The sequence below is a fragment of the Branchiostoma belcheri genome, unplaced genomic scaffold (genome assembly GCF_001625305.1).
Source record: "Branchiostoma belcheri isolate BF01 breed outbred unplaced genomic scaffold, Haploidv18h27 scaffold112, whole genome shotgun sequence".
Classification (NCBI taxonomy): domain Eukaryota; kingdom Metazoa; phylum Chordata; class Leptocardii; order Amphioxiformes; family Branchiostomatidae; genus Branchiostoma; species Branchiostoma belcheri.
Window position 1 is genome coordinate 110,284 of NW_017802514.1, and position 25,625 is coordinate 135,908.

General features: G+C 40.4%; 2 protein-coding genes across 3 annotated transcripts in view; both read left to right on the forward strand.

The window, feature by feature from the left end:
• Positions 1–14,842, forward strand: part of LOC109461521 (dnaJ homolog subfamily C member 5-like) — a 22,485-nt gene extending 7,643 nt beyond the window's left edge. Inside the window, exons 1-3 of one of the 2 annotated variants that reach the window (XM_019757911.1) lie at positions 5,087–5,191; positions 8,003–8,212; positions 10,198–14,842. In XM_019757911.1, the coding sequence (XP_019613470.1) occupies positions 5,140–5,191; positions 8,003–8,212; positions 10,198–10,553 (618 nt within the window). In that variant the 5' untranslated portion in view covers positions 5,087–5,139 and the 3' untranslated portion in view covers positions 10,554–14,842. Of the gene's footprint in view, positions 1–5,086; positions 5,192–8,002; positions 8,213–10,197 lie in introns of those variants that run through there. The other variant, XM_019757904.1, reaches the window with a different exon arrangement.
• Positions 14,843–18,191: 3,349 nt separating this feature from the next.
• Positions 18,192–22,069, forward strand: LOC109461506 (tripartite motif-containing protein 3-like). Its single transcript, XM_019757881.1, has 2 exons — positions 18,192–18,254; positions 20,769–22,069. The coding sequence occupies exon 2, from the start codon at positions 20,788–20,790 to the stop codon at positions 22,054–22,056; it is 1,269 nt and encodes a 422-aa protein (XP_019613440.1). The 5' UTR covers positions 18,192–18,254; positions 20,769–20,787; the 3' UTR covers positions 22,057–22,069.
• Positions 22,070–25,625: the final 3,556 nt, after the last annotated feature.

Below are 25,625 nucleotides of genomic sequence, written 5' to 3' on the forward strand. Positions count from 1 at the left end.
CGGCGGTTTTTGAACACAAAAGAAAAATTATTATAATTTTTGTAAGGCGCGCGGCTTACTAGTACTAGCGGCTTTAATACTCACGGTAAAATGTACCGTCACTCCCGGCGCAAGGACTCGGTTCGCCAGCTGAGGACTTTCCACAACCATGATGATATCATAGTTAATAAAGGAATATATAATAGATCTATCATGTTGAAATGATAATTGTAATACATGGTTCTATTTAATAGCGGTAGTTTTGTTTCTTATTTTGAGGGGGGAAACTGTCAAAAATCGAGGGAACGCAAACTGAGATCGGCTCACTTCCGGGTGCATAACGCCAAAATTTCTCGACGATTATATAAAAATGACCACTCATTTGCCGCCTACGGTAGCGTGTACATGGTAGTGCGATCATATCGTGCCAAAGTCAGCGTCAAACGTCAGAAAATCCTCGTAAAAATATAGTTGCAAAACACATTTCCCGTGCACTCAGGGCCGGTCGCCCTGGCCGCGGCCTGCAGCATGCTCATTATAATATGCAAGTAGCTACGCTCTGATTGGTTCACCTTAGATGACCTGCGCTGTGATTGGCTAGAACGAAGCCCGTTGCATGCTGGGGCGCCCTTCCCCGCGCGAAATGATCTCGAGAGAGCCACATTTACGCTGGTTTCTACCTTATTTCTACGACTAATTAGCAACATCCTAGTGACGAAATGCGTACTCAAAAGAATTTTCGGGAAAAAAAAATATGTACATGTGGATTTGTGGTGCCTTTGGCGTAATTTTGTTGGTCACATCATGGAGGTAAAAGAGAGTTTTTCTACCTCCATGGTCGCATACAACGTAATGTAACACGGAAGTGCATGGAGTCGGAGTGGCGGCACGGCTTTCCGTCCCACTCTAAACAAAACTCCAAGGACATAACAAAACTCCCCAAAACTGGTCAATAATTAGCCATAAAAATGTTGGTGGGCACGTGTAAATATGCTGCCTTTTTTCGAGTGTTATAGGAATTTTCCACGATGTTTTTGCACATCCCTAACGTTACCTCACGCCCGCCACCTATTATGTACGGCGGACCGGGGCATTTATAACTTCAGATCATCTAGGTTTGCTTATTCGGTGGTAAAATAAGTTAACAGAGAAAAACAGCAAAACAAAGTTGACAAACTATAGAAACGCTTGCCTGGGCAACAGTGACAAAAGATCGTAAAACGTTTTAAACGTTACAATATAGTAAAATGCAGGCTAGATCAACGTTCCTTCCGCTGTTCCAGCGGTGTGTATCGGTAATTTCCCGCCCCGCATGAGGTAAATTAGTACTCCTCCCATTATTCTGTGATGTTACCGCGGCCTGCATATGAATGCAGAAGTCTAACGGAAAAGTAACGGAAAAGTAACGGAAAACTTACGCAAAAGTTACGGAAAACTTACGGAAAAGTAACGGAAAAGTAACGGAAAAAAACGCGTTAGTAACGGCCGTTAGGGTAACTATAACGCGAACGGTACTGTACATGCACCAGTCACTTTGGACATATTATGCATAGTCTGGACATATTATACATATTGTACATAGTCGCATGTCTTCCAATGACACGCACTGTAGGTTTGACATTGTTTTCATTTCTGTGACACTTGGAGCTTCGTCCTATATCCTTTCCAGATTATAAAAACATAACTGGTTAGTAATTTATTGACCTCAATGACAAAGTTTAATCTTTATGACCTTACAAATGTTGAATCTGCTGGATTTTCACCTCACCACCCAGCTGCCTGTAGGTCTGTCTGTCATCAGCCTCAGGGTCAGGTCCCTCCCATGGCTAGAAATTAACGTTGTCCCGATGACCACTAGCCACTAAAATTTAGTCCGGGACAACTAAAATGACACTTTGGGACATTTGGAACAGTAGAAAAATAATCAACATCAGAATGTCAGCCCTTCTCTTGCTTATCAGGCACACTTCCCAGATATTAGCTCCGGACTAGCAGCCCCCTCCCCCCTACAGACATTTTCTGTGTACTCTGCAAATATAGTGTGCTTGGGAGTCAGAATGTAAGCAAAATAAAGTTGACTTCAAGTTCAAGTCATACAATATTTCCCGAAACATAGGTTGGGACAGTTCTCCCTCACTTTGGGACAATTGAATTTAATTTTGGGACAGTGCTGGGACAATAGGACGAAAATTTAATTTCGAGGCCTGCCCTCCATGCTGCCCTGTCTTGTGTCCATCTGGTGGATTGAACCATTAAACAGAATCATTGACTTTGGTCATTTTTTATGTCATATTCAATTCACCATTAAGTATAGCTGGTCGCTTTGATTCAACATGTCATTTGTTGTTTATCAGCATTATTGAAAAATTCTTCATATGGCATAGTTGAACGAACACCCGAAAAATCACATTGGAGCGTCCGGTTCCACAGTCTTGTTGTCACATAGACTGTTAGAAATGTCAAATAAAATTGAGATGGTGGAAAAAAATGTCAGGCTTGCTAGAGAACATTGAGAGTAGACTCTCCTCAATTTACTATAAAGGGTTGCCAGGAGCCCCCCCCATACAGACACTTATACTGCATGTAACAATATTCATAATTTCATAATGTGTATATATAAGGTTATATGAAAGCAACTTTCTTGTGTTGTGACTCATCTGAGAACATCTTGAAACATGCATACATCACTTTCAACTGCCTCTTGTGAATTTTGTTTGTTCATTTTGTTGATGATGATATGAATTTTGTTTCATAGGCATTGTATGGCATGTGTACAGTAAGAAGTATGCAAATGAGCATGATACATCAATAATGTAGCTGTAGTTTCAGGATACCATTATTGGTTCACACTGGCAGAATGGGCTTTCCAACATTTAGCTAACAATTTCTCATTCTATTCACACATGTCATTGTCAATGCTTGATGCATTGCATAGTCCAGAATTAGATTCTGCCTCTGTTCATATTGGTGACTGGACAAATGTGGTAATGACCTCTGTGATGGCCCTGACGGGTGATTTTTACCTTTGACAAAAAGGTCTCTGGCCAAGAAAAGTATGCCAGAAAACCTCATTATATCAGTGAACAGATGTTTCCAGCCAGCTGGAATAATACACCTGTTGGTTCTTTAATTGGGACCCGAAAATTTTTACACTTTTTTCTGCTGCTGTGTAAAAAGGAATTTTCCCCACGTGCTGATAAGCTTAGTACTTAAGGTTTCTGAAAATGAAAATTTAAGAAGCCATAGGCGACAATTCTCCGTGAAGTATTATATATTGCAACAAAAAGAAGTAGCCATTGGCGACAATTCTCTGTGAAGAAAATAAATCGAACAAAGAAAAATTGTTTAAACGCGCGTCGGCTCAGTCATCTTAAGTCGCAACAACCAATCAGAGATGCGAAATGCCGACACGTGACGCGGGATTTGGGGAAGGGCGCGCGATGCCCGAAATATTTTTGCGTCAATATTCAGCGCCGTGTTTCAAGAGATTAATACCGAGAAACAAATTCTTTTCTTGTTTTGAACGCATAAACATGCATTTACGCTAATCTAGTATGATTCAGGGTTACTTTTTTTTTACCTGCCATGGCCAGATTATCTAAAGATGTGTGTATTGGGTGTACAATCTACAGAAAGAGAAATGTACATCAGGTCCGATCATCCGATTTTCACGTTTCGGTTTTTTGGACTCGGTTCATGAACGTATTTTGGTTTGGCTCCTGGAATGTGCGAAAAAAATGACTCCCGGGACTGTCTACAGGGAACACTCGCACATTCGCGGTGTATCAGGACAGCGCGACTGGTCGGCATTAGTGCAGTCCCTGCAATTAGTAACAGTTGCACATCAATCGGGCCGAAAGCATGATTGTGTAACACAGGCTACTTCTTCACCGGCTCATACTACACGACGCCTTTACAACTAGCAAATCATAAAATTACCCGATCTACTAGTACTGTATGTGCGGTTTACCAGCCCCAGACCACATCTGACCACGAGGCAGAACACATTGATGGGTTGCTCAAAAATATTGTCCATGTTTACAAAGAGCTGCTCCACTAACACTATGGAGCGGCCCAACCCAAAAATATTGGCCATGTATCGTTGCTAGGACGACCGGCCAGTTGCTACGTGACTAAATACACGCCGCCACTAGGTCGCCACACCCGACCAGTTTGAAATCGATAGGATTACGTTATCGGTATTATTAACATTTCCTAATGTTGACCATCAGCCCCGCCGCGACTTACTACCGGTGACATAAACGGACGACAACATTTCAACGGCATGGGGATGTTTTGAAAATAACCATTTACTCCAATATCAAAACAGCTACGGTAAAAATAAAAAGACGTGCATCATCCCGGACATAATGCAACACCACATGCGAAATTACACAGAAATGCGACGTACGGAAGAATGCGTTTTGGCTGCGAACATCTTCCAAAAAACTTGGCATCTCTTAACCATGGGCAAAAACATCTGGAACCACTTATCAAAACCACCCCGTATCTGCATGAACTTTTACCCCCCCCCACTGCTATTCCAAACAACGCGTTTTTCTGGACCATTCCAATTCGCCTCGTAATTGTAGGGGTGCGTCTGCGATATTACATTGACCGCGAAAGCAGCAACGGCAAAAATACACATTCGTGCATCAACACGGGCATGCCCGCAGACGGCGTATAAAATTGCGTGCCGATTACACAAAGAGAACCCAGTGTTTTGACTGCGAACATGAAAAATCAGCCGATCACAACACTCCGTCCGGAGGTCCTGACCTCCTTCACGGAGTAAAAAATCCATGTGATGATTTTTTCGCAATCTCTGAATGTCTGATGATGCAAATTCATTGCATTTAGAACATAGCTATGTGAATCATCAGACTACAAAACGGCATCACTTTTGAAGCAGACTAATGCCAAAAATGCCCCGCTAACCAACCGTCAAAGCTTCTAGCTTTGGGGTCCTTAACCATGTAAATCTCTAGGCAAAGACAGTGTTCTGCTACCTTATCTGTCATCCAGAAATAGAAAGTGACCTGTGATTATAGAGACCCATAATGATTGGTGGTTAGTCACATGACCCAGTTGGATGTCATAGTCCACAGTCCTAGTTCAGCACACTGGAGTTGAGAGTACAGACTGAGTTCAGATGTGAACATGTCTAGTAGGAGCCACAGTTATTCCAGTCTATTGCACCACGAGGAAGAAGGTACACAATCATGCCAGCTACTTTTCTTGATGTACATTTTACATGTTTATTTTTAGACTATGGAAATCTGATCAGGTATAAACACATTCTATACAGTAGTATGATACACTGACTCACCCACACTCACTAGCCAGTTTAGTATTGGTTCCCATCTTCCGAGGGTCAGATGTGCTTGCACACCAATGCTGGTACATAAGTCTCATACATTTTACTCTTGGGTAGTTTTATGACTTAGCAGTGTATCTTGCAGTAGGCAAAGATAAGTTATCTGCTCCAGGAATGTTCTATAGTCTTGTAATTTGTCGAAGTTGTGCCGGGGTTCTGGGGTTGCATATACTGCTGTAGGCCGGCTCACTCCTTGTTTTACCGTCTTGTATTTACATAGCTTACCGGCCAGTCCAATGCAAACATACATGTGCATGTTTTACTAGTAATCATTATCCAGCCAGGATGTCCACGTCAGACCAAAAATATGGTTCTTTAGCGCATGGAGCTGTAAGAAAATCTGTTCAGACTTTGGTTAAATCATGTACAAATTTACAACAAAGCGCGTAGTAGATACATTTCTACAAAAGCAGGCGCTGCTTTTCTGCCTACTATACAATGTACAATGTATGTTACAGGTAAAATTGGAGCTGTGCAGGTATTTCTGATGTCTACCTGTACCTATAACCTGCACCAGGTCTTGGATACATAAGTATCTATATGGATTCTGTACTGTTTGTTATCAGCTGTGATATAAAGAATTCAAATTGTCTCTTTACTGTTACTGGTTTAGTTCCTTTTTTTAATTTTTACCCCATAAAATCTATGTTTAGTATAGAAAAGTGCAGGTATTAAAGTACTCTGCAGAAAAGGGATTTTGAGCCATGTCATGATAAAGTGCATGGGGTGTGGCTCTCTTCAACATTGGACCTCCATTTACAACCCTCCAGACTAAATTTTTAGCTTAGGAGCGCATGCGCTCCTAGCCTCAAAAAGTTAGGCGCACAGGCAAACATTTAGGCGCGCAAACAAAAAATCTGGTCGCGCAAAGTACTTTTTAATTTACAAGCCAAGAGAATAATGTACCTAAACAGACAATTAATTATTCTTTAGGGGTGGGTACCTGTTCGGCTCTTTCAGGTCCAGAGGATCAGGTCCAGGTCCCGACCTGTACCTGTAACCTGATTCTGGATACCGGAGTATCAGTACCAAATAATGTTTGCTAAATGATCATTGCTAAATGCTAATGTATAAGTAACCAGTACAAACATTTTTATTTTTTTTAACTTTTTAAAAAATTTTATCCTACTTTGTTTTATCCAATTTTATATCTTTATCCAATTTTATATCTTATCCATTCTATACATTATCAAACTTCTCCCCTAGTCCTACAGCTACTAAAACCTCAGACCTAATATATTAAATAAATACATTAAACTGTCCAACAGTCACATTATCGCAGAATTTTGAACTCGCCCTCTAGCGGTTTGGACCAAACTGCAGCTCTCGCGCGAACTCTCGCGAGCTTTGAGCATTCGCGAGGTTTGGGAAGAAAAACAAGATGGCCGACACTCGGCTCGTCGGAGCGATAATTTGCCGAAGTTTTCTTGTTTTTCCTTGGTATTTTTCGCGATTCAAGCAAAGAAAACTAGTTTATCACAAGAACAAAAGAGTAATACAACACTGGGGACCTAATGGTCCATTTTGTTGGGCACTCATTTCGAGTGAAAATTTACGTGCAGCACAGTGTGACCATGTGGTGTTATTTGGTGAAAAATCAGTAATTTTCGGCTCAATCCGAACCAAATGCGGCCTGTAAAGTTCTCCTTTATTATTTATAGATGACTACTTCACGCTAGCTAGAAGTGGGGAGCTTTCGAGTATCGGGGTTCATGCCGCCGTGGTGCAAGCAGTCCGGGGCGAGATTCGGCAGCCAATAATTTTAGGCGCACTGCGGATTCTCTACCGGTCGCGCAGTGCGCGACCAGAGTAAAAAGTTCAGTCGCATTTCGTAATTTTTGGTCGCAGTCTGGAGGGTTGATTTAATAACATCCTATCTGAGGGATGTCCCTAGCAAAAGCTAGGTACTCATTTTCCTCCAAATAAAGTCATGTCAAGTGCCTTTCCCAAGGGTACAACATTGGGCATGTTGGTGGGTTCTGGGCCAACCACCCAATCATTAATGCCACACAATCCCACATGTACAGTTAAACCCTTCAAATTTCCCATAGACACAGGCATTAAGGACGGCCACCAGACTCCTGCAACTAAAACCAGTACTAGTGTTTTTCTGGCTAGGTAATATTACAGGACTGGTGATTAGGGATTACACTGAAAATTGTTTGATACTAAAATCCATTTCAATTCTTTGATTGGCATTTTACAGGTGTTAATAACCATTACAGCTAACTAACTCCACATGGACTTACATACCCAGCACATGCACCTGAGTGCAAACATTAGGATTCCATATATATTTTAGAAACCTCAGTCAGATAGTATTTCAAGCACTATAAATATAATTGTTGGAAATGACTGTATAGTGTTACCATGTGGTGCATTGGGCGGCACCCGGTTCAATAGCCCTTGGGCCACACAGTTCTGCAAGCACCACAGCATGGGGCTGATCCAGTGTCCAGTGGTGTGTGTTTGACTACCATACTCTTTACCAAATGCTGAGTGCAATGCAGAGAAAGTCCTAATTTTAAAGTTTAAAGGACTGAACTAACAACGCATCAAATGCAAGGTTGTATACTAGTATAGCCTAACTTTGTGCAAATTTGAAACTTGTGATTGAAAATGACAAATCTCTTACCTTGTTTGCAGGAGAGTCTTTATATCAAGTTTTGGGCCTGAAGAAAGATGCGACACCAGATGAGATTAAGAGAGCCTACAGAAAACTGGCACTGAAATTCCACCCCGACAAGAACCCTGACAATCCCGAGGCCACCGAAAAGTTCAAGGAAATCAACAGAGCACACAGTATCCTGAGTGATGAGACGAAGAAGAACATCTATGACGAGTATGGATCATTTGGTGAGTCACAATCTGCATCCACATACACACTGCTAACCTTACTTTCATTGTGGCAGTTTGTGTAGTAGTAGTAGACCATTTGCATCATTCCTCAGAAGAGCCATCCAGCAATTTCAAGGTGGCAAAAGAAAAAGTATTCTGGATTAGGAAATCTTTCTGATATTGACGTTTACTGCCATTTTGTGGCACATTTTTGTCATCATTTCGTATCAAGTGGTAGCCCCAAAACAAGCTCTGTGAGGAATCTCTTTATTTTTTTAGTACGGCCTATAAATAGCTAGAACCAGCTTATGAATGAATGAATGAATGACTGGTTTATTTGATCAACATGATCCTTAAAAAAGTACATTGCAGCCAGGTAAAGTGGCTGAATTGTATACTTTTTATGATAGAAAACAAGCAGCCATTTTCCATCAGGGACGTCATAATTTTTTACATTAGTGTGTTATGGGAGAGGGATGATTCAACTACATGTACTACAAGAGAATGACCGGAAAATTGACTTTGAAAATCCAGTTTTGCTGCCCTAAAAATTGCATTGGATGCCCTTAAATGCAGCTGACTTGCAAGCAGACTGCTGGTATGAGCTGTCCACAGCTATTTTTAATTTTTTATAGGTAAATCTTTCACCAGTCAGATTCTTGGGCAGCCTTCAAAAGTTCAAGGCACCCAAAGCGATTTCAGGGCAGTAAAGCAGTGGATTTTCAAAGCCAATTTTCTATGTATTTTTTAAAATGTAGTAAATGTAGAAAATGTTGAATCAATGGTATGGCATACTGATATGATATCAGTGAGGCAGAAATGGTTGACTGGTGCTAGGAAGTAGGTTGGGACATAAGTGTGGCCAAAGTTTATTTGATTCGTATAGAAAGGTAAGTGTGGCCAAAATGTAGTCAGACGGTTCCCGAACTTCAGTCGACCTTAGTCGGCTGGTGTTTGGGGGAGATTTCGAATGTGAGTCCATATTGTGATTTACATGTACAGTAACTAGTAAGGTGATGCTAGTAATTATAAGGAATTCTGTCTCTACCTCTTGGCTGTGTATCATTTGTTTTACTGGTTGACTGGTGATGGTTTTGGTGTCTTTGGCTGGATGGACAATGTAATAGTGGAGTTAGTTACATAGTATAGTGACGGACGAACGACATAGGATTAATAATTCTTTCTATGATGTAATTTACCCATTGAATGATTGTGATGATTATATAATACAGTTCGAATAGTATACAGTTACAAAAGTCTCAAAGGATTTTCTTGGTTGATGTGGTGGTGTATGGGCAATGTGGTAGGAGAGAAAAGGCCACAAACACAATCAGTAGAGAGTCAATGACATGAATATAGAAAGAAGGTATCAAAAACAATTGTTTTGGATGTAGTCGAGGTATGTGTGTGTTTATAGTTGGATGGTTTGCTGTAGGCAAATTTTACATGAGGTCAATGGCCGTTTGTCAGAAAGGTATTTTGAAAGTGAGATAACATTAACACAAGCCAGGGCTCGAAATTAACATTGTCCCAGTGTCAAATGACACTAAATTTTCAGCTTGGGACAATTCAAATTATGTTTCGGGACAATTTCAGGGCAATTGGAAAATTCTCAGACCATCCACGTCATTTAGGAACGTGATCCATCCATCCTGCTGCAGACTGCCGGCAGCCCATAATACTCTGACAAACATTTAAATTTGACGAATCAGGGATTCCAAATATCAGGGACGGTGCCATGCCCATGATATTATCATGTATTTCCCTACATATACTAATAAAGTGGACTTCAAGTTGTACAAATTCAGTTGTTGTTTTCTTATTGTTGTCATAAACTTATTTCCTGAAAAGCAGGCTGGGACAGTCCATCTTCAGTTCGGGACAATTGAAATCTATGTTTGGGACAATTCTGGGACAATAGTAAAAAAAGTTAATTTCGAGGCCTGACAAGCCATGCCCACTTACCAGTAGTTTAAAATCTACGATTTCTTGTTTTTTTTTAGGTCTGTATGTAGCAGAACAGTTTGGAGAAGAAAACGTCAATACCTACTTCATACTGACCAGTGGCTGGTGTAAGGCACTGTTTGTGTTCTGCGGCATCATCACCGGGTGCTACCTCTGCTGCTGCTTCTGCTGCTGTTGTAACTTCTGCTGTGGGAAGTGCAAACCACGGCCAGAGGAAGACGAGGAGTTTGTAAACCTCAACCCGGAGGATTTACAAGTAGACGAGGAGGACTCGCCCGTCACGTCTCAACCCCAGGCCTCGGCCGCGATGCCCATGCCCGCACCGGCGCCCTCAGAAACAACAAAGTTAGACACGGCAGATCACCCGTCATATACAGAGGAGAAGAACTTGTAGGGATCCATAGTTAATATCTATGTCATAGGTGTCTGGAACAGTCTCATGTGACTTAGGCTTCTCTGTGGCACATAAAGAGAACACTTCTAGCATCAAGGTCAAGAAGTACATAAAACCAGCCCATGGACATCACTCCACACTATTCAACCTCTTAGCTATAATATGTTTTACAGGATGTTTCTGAAATAGGAAAAGAAATTCTACAGATTTTTGGGTACACTAACTTTATTTGATTTGAGATTGTAGCACCAGTTACCAGTCTATGATGGAATGTTGCAACATCATCAAAAACAGATGATGCATTCCTACAGTAGAAAATAAAGGTGTTATTGTCAGACAAAAAGTAGGAAGACACGTGACCTTAACTTTTTGAACACTGACGGATCATTTGCAAAAGTGTCATACATGGCTTAAACACCAAAAAGTGGTTTAGATGAAGTGCATGATGGTCCATGTTGCTGGTGAGTGATGGGATATCCTTGAAAACTGCCACTGACAAAATTGATCAATTTTAGGTCACACCAATATAAATGTCTTGGTTCTTGGATTTGCTACTTCAGCATCTTCTGATTTGAACAAAAAAGATTGCACATATTGCATCATGCAAAATATCTCAAAATAGCTGGATAAAATGTCTTTAAAGTTATTTGTTACAGTCTTTCATCAGTGACTGAGAATGAGGCTCTGAATTATTATGTACATGAATTACAGGAGAAACTCCAGTAGGTCCTATTGGATCTGAGGGCCACTGGTCTTCAGACTCATTCTCAATCACAGATGAAAGATATTAGATTCTATCTGACACATCTAACTCTCTAGAGAATATATACAATTGTATACACTTTTTTTTAGATTTGAATGATTTTACCTGGATGCCTAACCTTGATCAATTAATCAACTCTAGTATGCTCATATTTTTGCAGCATCAATTGAAGCAATTCCATATCTTTTAATTGTTATAGTTTCTCAAGTAACCAATGCAAAAAAGTTCTACATTTCTTGTGCTAGCCTCTGGGTCTATCACATGATGCCTGTTATTCTGTTCTCACAAAAATCTGAGAAGCAAGAAATGAAATTGATGTGTCCTTGTTAAGTAACAATCACCCTTTTGTCACATGAGACTGATAATGTTTAAAATAAGAGCTAGCTTTACTTTTTTTATGAAACTTGGTGTATAATTTTGGCAAGGAACATTCCAGTCACTTCTGTGAGTTCAAGCTATGTTCTTTGTCTTTCTATATTCATGCAAAAAATATGTACCTTCCCACCTAAGTTACAATATGTAACAGTTAGAATAAGTTATGACTTGTTGTTTCGTGTTCTGTGTTCAAGGTTGGTTAAACTCAGGAGTTTGGTTGTATATTCTGTAGTGTTGAGCATGATGACACATGTACTACCATGTAGATGTACATGTACTAGTTGTATGTTACATGGCAATCAATCAGATCTATAGTCTACAATATTCTAAGAAGTCATTCACAAATTACTTCCAGGTTTGATATTGTGCGTCAGATGACAGTGTTTTACTTGCACTAAATCAAATACCTGTACGTCTTAGGTGTAACAAACATTGGTATTGGTAAGCAAACTCCTCTGATGACCCAGAAATCTTACTTCAATTACCCATGACAAAGACACAACACCTCAGATTGTTTCTTCCAAACACCCACCAGTGGTGTTTTGCCTAAGAATTGAATTAGCACAGATTTGATATGTGATGTTTAGAACACAGGCTGACAACTTTTTTCTGCCTCAGAATTTTGATGTTATTTTATCATGCCAATCATTCACATAATACTAGTCACTGATGCCTGTTTTAACAAAATATGTACTGATCATTCTACCAATTTAAGGCTGTGTTGTGATTTGTTATCAATTGTGAGAAATTGCTGGTGCATTTGAAAGTGTTTACTTATCAAACCCTTAAGGTGGCACTGTAGCTACCAGGTGATTTTCATGTAGCTGTACTGTACATAGCACCGTATATAGTAGTCCAAGTCTATACTCTCATATAGGATGCTGCAGTAGAAGGACCCACTATATCTATGTAAATACCGATCATATAACTCATCTCTAATAATATCTAAGTGAAAACTAGTGGTCTAGGTTTAGGTAGTTGTACAACCATGTGTAACAAGATATGTAAAGGAGGAAGTCTACACCAGGTTAAAAAGATTAGTGTTTAGAGTAGAACTGTGTCATGTTCTAACAAATGGGATTCATAAGCTAATGTTATTTTGTATCCCATGATATCACGATATATAGGTGTCAACAAATGCTTATTTAGGCAGCCATCTTGTTTAGTAAATGTCAAAGGTCAACAGTGGAACATACAATGAGTACAAGCAAGAAAATAACTTCACTCACTCCAGTATGGATAGGGTTTTTGCCAAGCCATGTTGACATTATAATAGTTTGAAAGTGGGGAGAAGCAGTACAATCCCTGTATTGTGTTCATGAGGTCCACTGCTGATATGTCTGTATAATGGACACAGTCAGTGATATGGATAAGGATACCTTGGGTTTTTGCATTTTGGTTCGGTTCAGAGATAGTGTCCACATCATGTTAACTGGCGTTGATGTTACAACATATTTGTCCACCATACTACGTACTGTAGTTAGTAAAATGTTGTAACAATCTGCAAATTGTACTGCTGTAAAACATCACTTCTTCTCTCAACATGCAGAGAAGTGACTACCCATGAACAATTATTCTGGACGTTATATAATAAATGTGCATCCTGGAGTATCCTCTGTATCCCACAGGCTTTATGGATGGATACTTTTGCATATAGCTGGTGTCAGCTCTTTGTGAAACTCGTGTCTGTAGGATTGTGATGTTGTAAAAACCTTCTTGATTCATGTGCAAACCTTAAATCTGTTCTGCGTGTTTGGTGTTTTCCAGTTTTTGTTTCTGATACCAGGTACATTTGGAACAAATCGTGTATAATTCAACATTATCTCATGGAGCTATTATGAAGATGTTTCTGTTGTTAAGGAAACTAGCTGGTCTTGCTGCTTAATTTATTGTGGTTGAAGAATTACACACAATGTATTTAATATGTTATTGTTTTGAATAAGATGACCTCTGCTTGAATGTAGTTTAACTTGAGCAGTATTGTGTTTTGTACATACTGTGTTTCTATTGTTTTGACATCACAACTTATACATCTATCAATGTATAGATTTATGTTTTGAGTCAGTGTTCGGCCATGGTTTTGTACTCTTCCAAAATGTTTGAAGACTGAGTAAGGGCATGTTTATTGTCATTGTTTTCCATGATGACTACACATGTACCTGGTCAGAACATCCATGGAAATCACAAGAGAATCATGTCTAATTTTCATGTCATGACCACATTAAAACCACTAGATTAAGCCACACTCTTCCAAGCAGTTAAGGTGTTAGATCTCCTTCTACATCAAAAGTGCCATTCAATGTCCAACAGAATGGAAGATCCATCATGATAAAAAAAATCAGTAAATGTGCATAGTGCTCAGCATTTATGATTGCTGACACTGCTTTGGAATGAGAAGGCATACCAGCAGACATTTCTACAGGTTAAGACTTGATGTGATTCATGGACCATGAGTAAACAAACACCCAGTTTAGTTCATGGTCACAGCAGCTGCTAGCCCACCTGTGGTGTGTGAAAGGACCTTTAGCAAACCTGGGATACTGTTATCTCCAGATTAGTCCCACTTATTGCAGTATGCCTGTCATCATTGCCCCATAGATTACAATGTATGTAATTACTCCAGAAGAAAGTGATTTTAACTGAAGAATACAATGTATAGATGAAATCATAGGCAGCTTGATATGTGTATGACAAATGTTTGATGTTTACTTGGTGTAGGAGCTCATACGTTGTTCTTGAGTATGCCATATTTTAGAAGTACAGTCATCTCTTTGCTTCTGAGGTGTATCATGACCTTGGTCAGGGGTATATGTTACCTTGGTCAGGGGTATATGTGACCTTGGTCAGGGGTATATGTGACCTTGGTCAGGGGTATATGTGACCTTGGTTAGGGGTATATGTGACCTTGGTCAGGGGTATATGTGACCTTGGTTAGGGGTATATGTGACCTTGGTCAGGGGTATATGTGACCTTGGTTAGGGGTATATGTGACCTTGGTCAGGGTATATGTGGAGATGATTGTTCTGTCTGTAGGATGTAAGTCATACTGTAATATACACATGTAGGCTAAATTATTGTATGGGTTCATCTGTACTTGCTCTAAATCTTGAATGTCTACATTGTCCAAGAAAATAAAATGACAAGTCTTTTATCACTGTGTGACTATTATTGAACACTGGAACATCAACAGATACCAATTTACAATATATACTAAGTAAAAGTACTTTAAGACCTAGTTTGCGCAATCAGTACAAAAGTGCTATGATTCCTCAGTGAAAAATTATAGGAATTTCATAACGATTATTAGGGCAAGAGCTCAAATCATATAATTACATGTAGATGCACCAAGCCACGACTCCTGACCTTTAGTTCTTTATTTAGCTTTTCCATTACAGAATGGAAGACTAAACAAGTGATCACTCACCTCTTCTTGTTCTCTCCCCCGCAAACATACAAATTACATACAGGAAAAATATTAAAGACAATGTACAATTTGTAACTATTAGAATGCAGTACAATACTATAAATATGATATTCAAAATACAAAGCAAAAATGACTACTAGTAAATCAGAGCAGATACAGGTAATACAGGTAGAGCAGCTGATATCCAGGTATATGGAGTGTCAAAGTTGTAAAGTTCACTAAACCTGTTAATGTAAGTGATTCAACAACTGCCATTTAAACAACTGTGTTGAGGCTGGGAGACACAGGCCTGAGGCTCTCAAGTTGACCTGTATTCTATTCCAAATATATAGCAATATATGAGAAGGCAAACTGAATGGAAAAAAAAAGGTTTTTATTGTCCAAACAGTACCTGTGCAGTCACAGCCTTTGATGGCTGAATTGATGCAGGGTATCACATAATAATCAATACAAATCACAACAAACAAGTAATACACATGATAACACATGTATTTTCTCCACAATTTTTGTGGAACTGTCGCAAGGGTCTGTGCGGCTGCCAATCAGCGCCACAAGTTGACCTCAATATGACTTTCCCCAACCGAGGTTAGGTACCCATTCACACCTGGGTGGAGTGAGGAAAGTTGTGTTAAGTGCCTATCCCAAGGGCACAACATCGGGGCGCATGTTCAGACATGTCCCGGGTACGACTTGGGTTCGAACCCGGGTCTCCCAGTTCACAGTCAAATGATCTACCACTACGCCACACATGGAGTCATCATGTTGGATCTACAACTTCTCATGCTTCTCGATGAGAAAGAAACATGTCTAAGTGAGAGTCACACTGGCCAGAGATTTCACAAAGAGTAAAACCTCAGCTGCTTCTCTCCTAAATGTGAGAGGTAACATAGCAAGTGTGGTCAGTCTAGATTTGTGGTCAGGTTGTTCAGGGTAGTGCTGCATACAGGTTCACTGGACTTGGATCCGGACTTGTAAGATTGTTTAGGTTTAAGTCCAAAAAAAAACCTAAAAGTCAAAAACTGAGTCCGGACTTATTACCATATAAGACCATTTCACATACCCCTTTTCTTTCCAAACCACCTAAAACCATCCGTAGATTGCAAAATCTTTGCTGCAAAATGAAGAAAACATTGCCATCAGGCATCGTCAAGTACCGCCCCCCATGTTATGTGGCCAAAGTTTTACCCAGACAACATTACAAGGTTGCCAACATGCAATTTTGTATATGCCATGGGTTTTACAAGTCCGGAACTGAACCTATTATATAAAACCTCTGGACTTGAATCCGGACCTGAACCTAAATATGGGTTCAGGTATGCAGCACTAGTTCAGGGTCAACACCAAGTATGTACCAAGTTGCCCTATGTTGCAAACCTTCTAGGACACTAGTCAGCTTATGTGACCCAGGACACCAAATAGGTGAACAGTACTCTTCTGACAAAAGTTACATAGAGTAACTTTCAACTGTATCAAATATCCTACATTGTGCTTACAGTGTTCTCGCCAGGCCTTTTGAGCAAGGGGGCCCCTATGCTGTGATTTGGACCCCCTATATGCTGTGATTTGGACCCCTATGCTGACTTTCAGCCAACATTGGGGTGTTTATTGGGGGGAGAACATTAATAAATCTTGCTAAAAATGAAACTATAACTTTAGAATTAAGCTATATCAAAGAGAAACCTTAACTTCACAAAATCTCTCCCTCAATAAATGAGAAGTAGTGTCTCAGGGGTTTATGAGTTTTGTAAGTGGGTATTGGGTTTTGTACCAGTCTTTCTGTGGACACGGGACAGTTCTCCGCTCCCCGTGACAGGTGGCTGACTGCAAGAATCAGAAACAACGCCCAAGAAATACTAGTACATGGGGAGAGGCGGACTTTTGAGGACATCGTATTTCAGTGTTAGCCTGTCGACGCCGGCACGTCTGGTAGGACAAGTAGCGCCAAAATACCGCTCGCTTCTGTTGAGAAAGGCTCCGTCTTGAATCCTGAGTTTCTCGTTTTTCTTGAACCCTGTGCGTAGTTTGTAACAGATACGTTGTACGGTTGGGTAACAAAAACTTCGACTGCAACTACGCTATCCAGCTATAAGGGTCAGCTTGTCAGCGAACTGTTTACAGACAAATGGTGACATCAATTATGGCTAAAATCGTTAAACCTGTTGAACAAGTGCTTCGGAATCAGAGATTCGCCTCTGACAAGGTCGAATCATCAATCTTAATTTTCCGCGTGATCGGGCGATAGACAAAAGACAGATATTGATTACTTCACATCTGAGCGGTTGTATTTAGACACATTTTGATCTTTGGCAGACCTTAAATGACCCCGGAGACCTCTGATCTCTTAGCTACTCTCCACAATCAAAACATGGAGCTTCACGTGCACGTCTTTCTCTCTTAAAGAAGTCAAACCCAACTTGTCTAGATATAGCCAGTACACATGCACTAGTAGTCTAGTACATACTTGAAGTATGAAGGAAAACTTGGATCCAGCTACAGTCAAACAACTTGACTTGACGCCCAAGCGACCACCTGTATGAGCCGACCATCTGGCCAAAGCGACAGCTGAGCTATTGCTTGGTCCCGATTACGCACTTGTCCAACGGCAACGCGACGGCGACTTGCAATTTTATGGCGGATCAAATAATCTTACTCAAAGTCAAACTTGATTGCACAACAATGGTAACACGTACAATGTATGGCAGGCTCTTCAGAGTTGATATATATCTAACTGATATCTACTCTAACGTCTACAATAATGCTTATAAATTCTACGTGTTTAACCTCGCACCCCTATGTAATTATCACACATGGTACCGTCCGTTCTACCAGGTGCAGACCAGCTGTGGCGCACGTTGTCGTGTGGCGTGTTGAGAGGCTCGTGACGCGTTGAGCGTAAATTCTCTGTCTCCAACGTTTGGGGTGAATTTTCTGCTTTTTGTCCGCAAATTATACGTCTTGAGTGTACAGTATATCGTCTGAACGTTTCCAGGTCGGATTTATGCCGTTCTTTGGATGTTTGAGCATGGTTTGAAGGAGAGAAGTCGTTTTTCCTGGCAGGGCGGAGTTTGGGATTTGGACGAAAATGGCGACTGCCATGGTGGGAAGGACGGCGTGGTGCTGAGAAGACACGGTCTTCGAGGTAACACAACAAATTATCTCCTTGAATGTACATGTTTGTACTTACAACAAACCTGTAGCAACAGACCACGTTATAATTCGTTATGTTAAACCGCTATATTCCGTAGAAATTTGCGTTTGGTGGACGCTTATGATTCTCGTGCACAATTGTGTTGTTTTAGGCCATAATTTTTAACGTTAATTTTGTTAGGGAGGCTGTTTTCTTGACTATCGGTTTTGGGGAACACTAGATATATTTCTTCCGTGTTGAGTGGGATTGAAAAACACTAGGAGCTAAAAACGGTTACCACAGTTTGGCCGAGTGACACACCTTTTGGAACGTGTACCGCACGTGTGCATAATTGAACCAAACCGTTGGGTACAGGTCGAATCGCCCCATGTCACTTTCGCCCCGTCTATTTACTACCAGATCGCCCCATGTTTATGTGACCTGAACTATGTTTTATTAATGTGATATTCGCGTATTTTGGTAACATTTATATTCTCTAGATGTTACCAAAGCCTTGTGACTATATTTTGAATGTTTCTCCTGCGTTCGGCAAGTATTTGACGCCGATGAAAAGTCCGGCTCCGCGGCGGGCCGACACGCGATCGGGCCCGCCACCGAATCGCAGACCGGCAGCTGCTGTTTGTGAAAACACTAGAGTTATGGCAAGATTTATCAAGAAATCCAACATAACAGAACCCCATAAATGTTCACAAACACGAAGTAGATTAGTAAATGTTGCAGAGTTTCTTAGAAGTCTACTAAATGTGCGCCCGCCAAAAACGTAGTGTAAACAAGACTTCCCATGGCCCAAGGCTAGAATTAACTGGGTGCATGTACTAGTATTATGCACTTTTGAGTACCCAAAATTAAACCTGTGCACAAGTAAAAGTAGTTTAATTTCGGTTTTGTGTATCCTTGCTTTTGAATCAGAGGTTGTCAAATTGGTATTTTACTGGATTTTATACTTAATTGCCAAATTGTATCTGTTAACGTTATATGTAGTTAATGTTAAATGGTATATATAGTAAAATATTGAACTTTATTCCAACACACAATTATATAGGGCCATATAGAGATCAAATTTTCAACAACCACTGTTGCCTTCATCAGGATAATTAATGACCAATCACTTCACAACATGATCTCGCGAGAGTTATGCTTTACAAACACGTGACCTTATTCACACTAGCCTGGATGCCAGACCCAAAGCACACTGGACAGACTTAACTGAAGTGCCAGGGAGTTTATATCGTCCACCAACTCTATTAAGTGAAGGCTGAAGTGCTCTGATATACATGTACTAGTATATGGCCTCCTTAATTAATCATATAAATTATAATGATGCTTAGTCCTGTTCAGTGTCCAGTCTTCTAACTTTGTCCAAAGAGACGGTATGGCCCGGTGATTTGATGTGGATGTGTTGAGAAACTTTAGGACAGTGAGCTGGGGCATTTGTGTTCAAGAAATCTGGTCCTCAGTGAGCGTTCTGTCTCGCCAGTATAGGATTCTTCACATACAGGTCCCCTGCCTTGGTTCCCACTACACCACACTTATCTTCTTTAGGTGTTTTGTCCTTCGGTGCCATGCGGAGCTGTTTCAGTGTGTTAGTGAGTTTGAAGCAGGTGGAGATAAGGTTTGAAGCGAAGATTCTGCGCAGGTAATTGGTATATAATTGTATAAAGCAGTCAATGTGGTTGCACTGATTTGATGTTTAGGAAGAACTATGCAATCTTGGTCCTTGTATCATTTATATTTATACAGTATGGCTAGTGTTAGTAGTAAGTACTTTGTCTTTTTCTTGTTTAATTGTATGCAACTGTGATTGCCATTTTTGTGGCTTATGTAACATTATGTCTACTGAAGGAAAACATTGTTTTTGCTCAGTTTCTTCTTCCATTCCAAACACCAAAAAAAAATCAATATTTTCATGATCAGAGCCTGAAAGCATGGACTTGTATTTAACCTCCTTGCTGAAAGAAAATGAAATCCAGCATGCTGGTAAGTTGGTACATAAGACACTGAACTGTGGTCAACATAGATGACAAAAAATGATTTTATTGGCAAAAAATGGGGAAAAAAACTTTAGAATCCAGGTCTAGAAACTGGAACTGGGGTCATTGACCCTGGGTCAATGACCCTAGTTAATTGTGTCAATGACCCCGGGTCAATGACCCCAGTGCTAGGATTCCAAATATGGAAATAGTCGGAAAACATATGGGTAGCGAAGCAGTCGGTGCCTTCAAATTCTGAGGGCCTGCATGCCAGGCAGTACAAGACTTTTTAGTTTCACAGTAATGAGGTTGAGAAATGGTCACCTGAATGCTGTAAAAAGTTGTGTTTGTAGTGAATTTCAGCTTATATTTTTACATTGGCAAGGTCCTTGCCCTTTCTCTATTTGCCATTAGGGCACATACCTTTAAAGCTTAGTTAGGCACCGGACCTGATCAGTGTAAATAAAACCCCTGAATACAAATACCATTCAGCCAAGGCGTGTAACTAAAACTCTAGATGGCTCAGACATCACAGGTTTGAAAAACACAGCAAAATGGCAGCTGCACCGTCAAGTCTGGGAACACAAATCCGTGAAGAACTGTCCTGCAGCATCTGCCTGGAGCTGTTCACCAGGCCCAAAGTGATGCCCTGTCAGCACACCTTCTGTCAGGACTGTCTACAGGACCATGCAGAGAGGAGAGGAACTTTCCAGTGCCCAATCTGTCGTCGGCAGGTCAGGCTGCCACCCCTGGGGGTTGCAGGTTTGCCGGACAATCTCATGGCCGCAAGTATGTGTGAAAGATTCCAAGTGATAGTCCAGTCTCTCCCATCTGCACCAATCACAGCAGCACCTGCAGCAAAGGGCACACGTCAACACCATGGTAACCAAAGGCAAGTGGTCCAGTCTCTCTCATCTGCATCAATCCCAGCAGCACCTGTAGCAAGGGGCACAGGTCATCACCATGGTAACCAAAGGCAAGAGGAGCATCAGCCTCAGAAGGTGACATTTGGTGGAGAGGGATTAGGAGCAGGGCAGTTCAATGGCCCATGGGGAGTTACAGTGTCAGATGAAGGGGAGATCTTTGTAGTTGGCTGGGAGAACCAGAGAATCCAAGTCTTCACCCTGCAGGGAAAAGTTGTCCGAGAGTTTCCAACAGTTGTGTCAGGTGAAGAGGATATGGGACCACATGATGCGGCCCTGGACAGGGAGGGGAACCTGTGGGTGGTGGGTGGGACAGACTCTGCTGACTTTGCTGTGCATTACAACAAACACGGCAGGGTGCTGAGGAAGTTTGACCTACAGAGGACAGGGAGGGCGAGAGGAGTTGCCGTGGACACCAGGAGGAACCACATCTTCATCACACAAACCACAGGAGACTGGCCCAACCTGCATGGTGAAGTTTTGGTGTTCAGGCCAGATGGAACACTTGAGAGAACTGTGGGTCAGCAGCAGGGGATGAAGCACCCATGGTACCTCACTGTGGACAGGGAAGGGAACATTCTTGTGTCAGATGAGGTGAATCAGTATGTCTATGTGTACAACGAGGACGGACTGTTTCTGTTCCAGTTTGGAGGTGAGGGAAGTGGTGAAGGTCAGCTGAAGTATCCCCTTGGCCTCTGTACAGACAGGGCAGGGAACATCATTGTGGCAGTGGGGGGAAACAGCCGTGTGGAGATGTTTGACAAGACAGGAAAATTCCTCAAACACATCACTGCAGACCTGAAATGGCCACAGGCTGTTGCCATGACAACACAGGGACAGCTGGTAGTAACTGATCGTGTTGAGCACAAAGTCAGCATATTCCAGAACTTCTGGATCTAAGTGATGTGATGATAAAGCACTAAACAACTTAGTCTAAACCAATCTGTAAGAATATCAATTTGCAAACTCTTTTGTATAAAGCTTGTTACTATATATATTTATATATAATACATTATAGCAAAGGAAACTATCAAATGTTACAAACAAAGTGCCCAAGATCCCAGCCTAAAGGCCCCTGGCCAACTAAAATCAGTCTGCCACTAATAGCTTATTAACAGATAGAACAGAAATATGTACATTAACAAAGGATATTATTATATTTTGAATCATGAGTAGGAATACACTATAGACAGCATAGATAGATAATTTAATCAGCAAACTACAATGTAAAGGAAACAAACTGTAAATTTAATTTGTCTATAAATGTCTCAAGAAGAGAGTTGAAACATACAAATACAATTATGTACTCAAACTAGGAAGGTCAGTTTAATTCATTGTGGGCTTACATACATGTGTAATTTTTGCAGGATCTTTCCACTGAGCAACGTGGAAAAGAAATCGTGTACCACTTTCAAACCAGCTGGAAAACAGTTGCAGACTGCCTAAATAGAATTTTGCACATAAATTTTCACATTGCACCTAAAATGTTTGCCACGTATCTGAAAAAAAAAGTATTTCGAGCCCTGCTACATAGTATGTATTTAACCATGGATTTTATTCTAGCCATTTTTAGTGTCCCGCGCAAACTCTCTCTCTCTCTCTCTCACAGTCACGCACACACAAACACACACACCGGCACGCATGCACGCACGCACACACACAAACACACACACTGACTCGCACACTCACACACACAGTAATACTTAGTTACAAAGTGTGGCTCAACATGCGACTATATCAGTGGCGGTGCTTCATAAAGCCTTCCTCACTACCTCACATGAAAGCTAGTAGTCCCAACAATGTCATCTTGGAATAGCAAACATAGTCAACTTATTTTTTTCATCAAACAATTTCCAATTATGCTTTATTAGTCTGTGCCTCAGGTCAAACTATTGTTAGCTTGAATTTTCAGCATGGCAGTGTGGATTCAGATTGTACTCCATCATTGTAAACAAACGGTGTTCGAAATCTGTTCTGTTTGTATTATGATGTTTTCGCAAATCACTTGGTTTTCAAGTCTATCTTAATTTTAGTCTTCTCGAAATGCGGGCACAGGGCAAATGTTGCTCCTATATATGATATTTTAAAATCGTTTTCTTTTTATGTATGATTGCTGAAAGATATTGGTGCCTATAATCTATGTTCTAATATTATTATGAGATACTAGATCACTCGTGGAAGATCATTATTTTCTTCAAAGTTTCATACAGCGTTATTTGTAATTTCATGTGTGCTTTCAATATCACCATACTTTTAAACGTAGTCCACCCAGAATGCTACAAAACAGCCAGACACTGAGGGTTACACTTAAGACATTTTATTTCAACTCCCAAAACTTGACATCCAGACATTGTAGTGTACCATACCTGGTGGTGCCAATATCAATCGTGTTTGAGCTAGTAAAGACCAACGTCCTGTGACTCTTTCAAGTCTATTATGAACATAATTTTTTTCCCTTATTTTGTATGTATATGACCTATGTTACGTTAACATTATATTATCACTCGCTTTTCCGGTCTGAACAATATTGTATTATTCAACATCAAATCTTAAAGTTATTCACTTCTGTCTGAAATTACATGACAATACACAATCATATTTACTTCATTTTATGACGTTTGTTTACTCCATAGAAACCATACATCACTCACGGGCTCTACAGGCGTACATATATAGTACTAAACACTATGATGCAAAGTTACTGAAGTATATGATAAGATATTATATCTTATCATATACCATAAGATAGTGGGGTACATGAAACAAGCAACTGAAATACAATGTACATTGCGGAAATGATGCAAATCATGGAAAATGCATAATTTTGCCGGATGTTAAAAATAACATAAAAAGTTATTGTGTGACACCACATTCCGGGTTATATAATTATAGCATAGCATAGGAATTTAGGATGAGGGTCCATAGGAGGAGTACACCAGTACAGGAGAGGTGTATAAATTCTAGATGGGCTTTTGGCAGTTGTAGTGAATGCGCTCTTTCTTAGGCATGTTATGAGAGTGAAACTCCCTCCTACACACCCAAGGGTGGGAAGGGAACATTGCCCTTCATGATCAGTGCCTTGAAAAAAGCACTGTTAATGATCCTGTAATGAATTTCAACCACTCCAGCCTAGACTCTAGTTCAGAGTGACACATGCAGCATGCATGGTTTCAGCTAGTACGTAGTGATGGCACCCTATGGTGGGAGCCCTGTTTTGTACAGTTCCTGCAGTTGATCTATGCAACCCTTGCTATCTTGATGACTGGTTTATTGATTAAAACATTTTGTAGCCCGGAGGATGAATTGCATGTTTCCTTACATCAGTGTCCACCTTGACCTTAACAACTTTAAAATATCCTTCTAGCTAAGAATTTATTGATAAAATTGAATTGCGATCTCTGTACATGTACCATCAATTTCATTTGTGTATTGCTTGCATACTTGGTACAGTGCAATTGCTTGCTTCACAACCTCACCATCATAATAATAAATGATTATAACTTCACCACTTGAAACAGTAAGTGCCACATGCACAGCAAGCAAGGATACCCCACCAGAAAGTGACAAATGATGCAGCATGACTCTGGATCAGAAGGTCGCGAGTTCGAGTCCCAGGAGCTTCGTTTTTTTTCTTGCATGCTTCTGGGTTTCAGTCCAAACACTCAGATGCTTGTCATTTATAGAGAATGCTAATGTCTATGATTTTGTTTTGCTATGATACATAATAATTTTCAGGCTAATATCATGGTAAATTATTGTTGTACAGACATTTTACAAAAGGTTTGGCACCACCAGCACTATATTACTTAGTAATACATAATGTTTCTCTTTTCTAATTTGAACCAAGAAGGAGTATAAAATGTCTTTGTAAGTTTCAAATAAGAGGCATTTAATTATAGAGCCGTAAAACCAGATTATTTTTTTACATGAAACAGATTTGCAAACTAAGGTAGAACCCAAATTATCCTCCTTCCTGGTTACCAAAAAAGGAAATACTAAAAAAAAAAACAATTTTAGAGGAAGTCCTTGGAATGAGATGTACATGTATATTATTAGTAGTATCCGCTTCAGCCTAGATACTGTCATAATCATTAGCAGGACAGCTAGCATCCAGGCTATAGCTTAATATTCCAATAGCAATCTCGGCAATTTTGGTAAAAATGTAGTTTAGGAGCTAGAATTTCAGTGAGACTGTAGTAAGTATACACTTTGGAAGTTTGGTCTCCGTACATACTCTCATCTGCCAAATAAACATACGGGTACGTTTATTTTTTTGGGCCCAAACATCCACCCAGTACGTTCTTATTTTGCACAGTACGTTTATTAATTTTTTGAAAACCAGTAATTTTTTTCAACTTCGTGTGAAAAAAATTGACAAATCATCGACGTGAAGACGTTTATAAACGCATATTGTAGCGAGAAACCTGTCATTTTCGGGCCGGTTTTTGCAATCATCGCGTGCATAAATT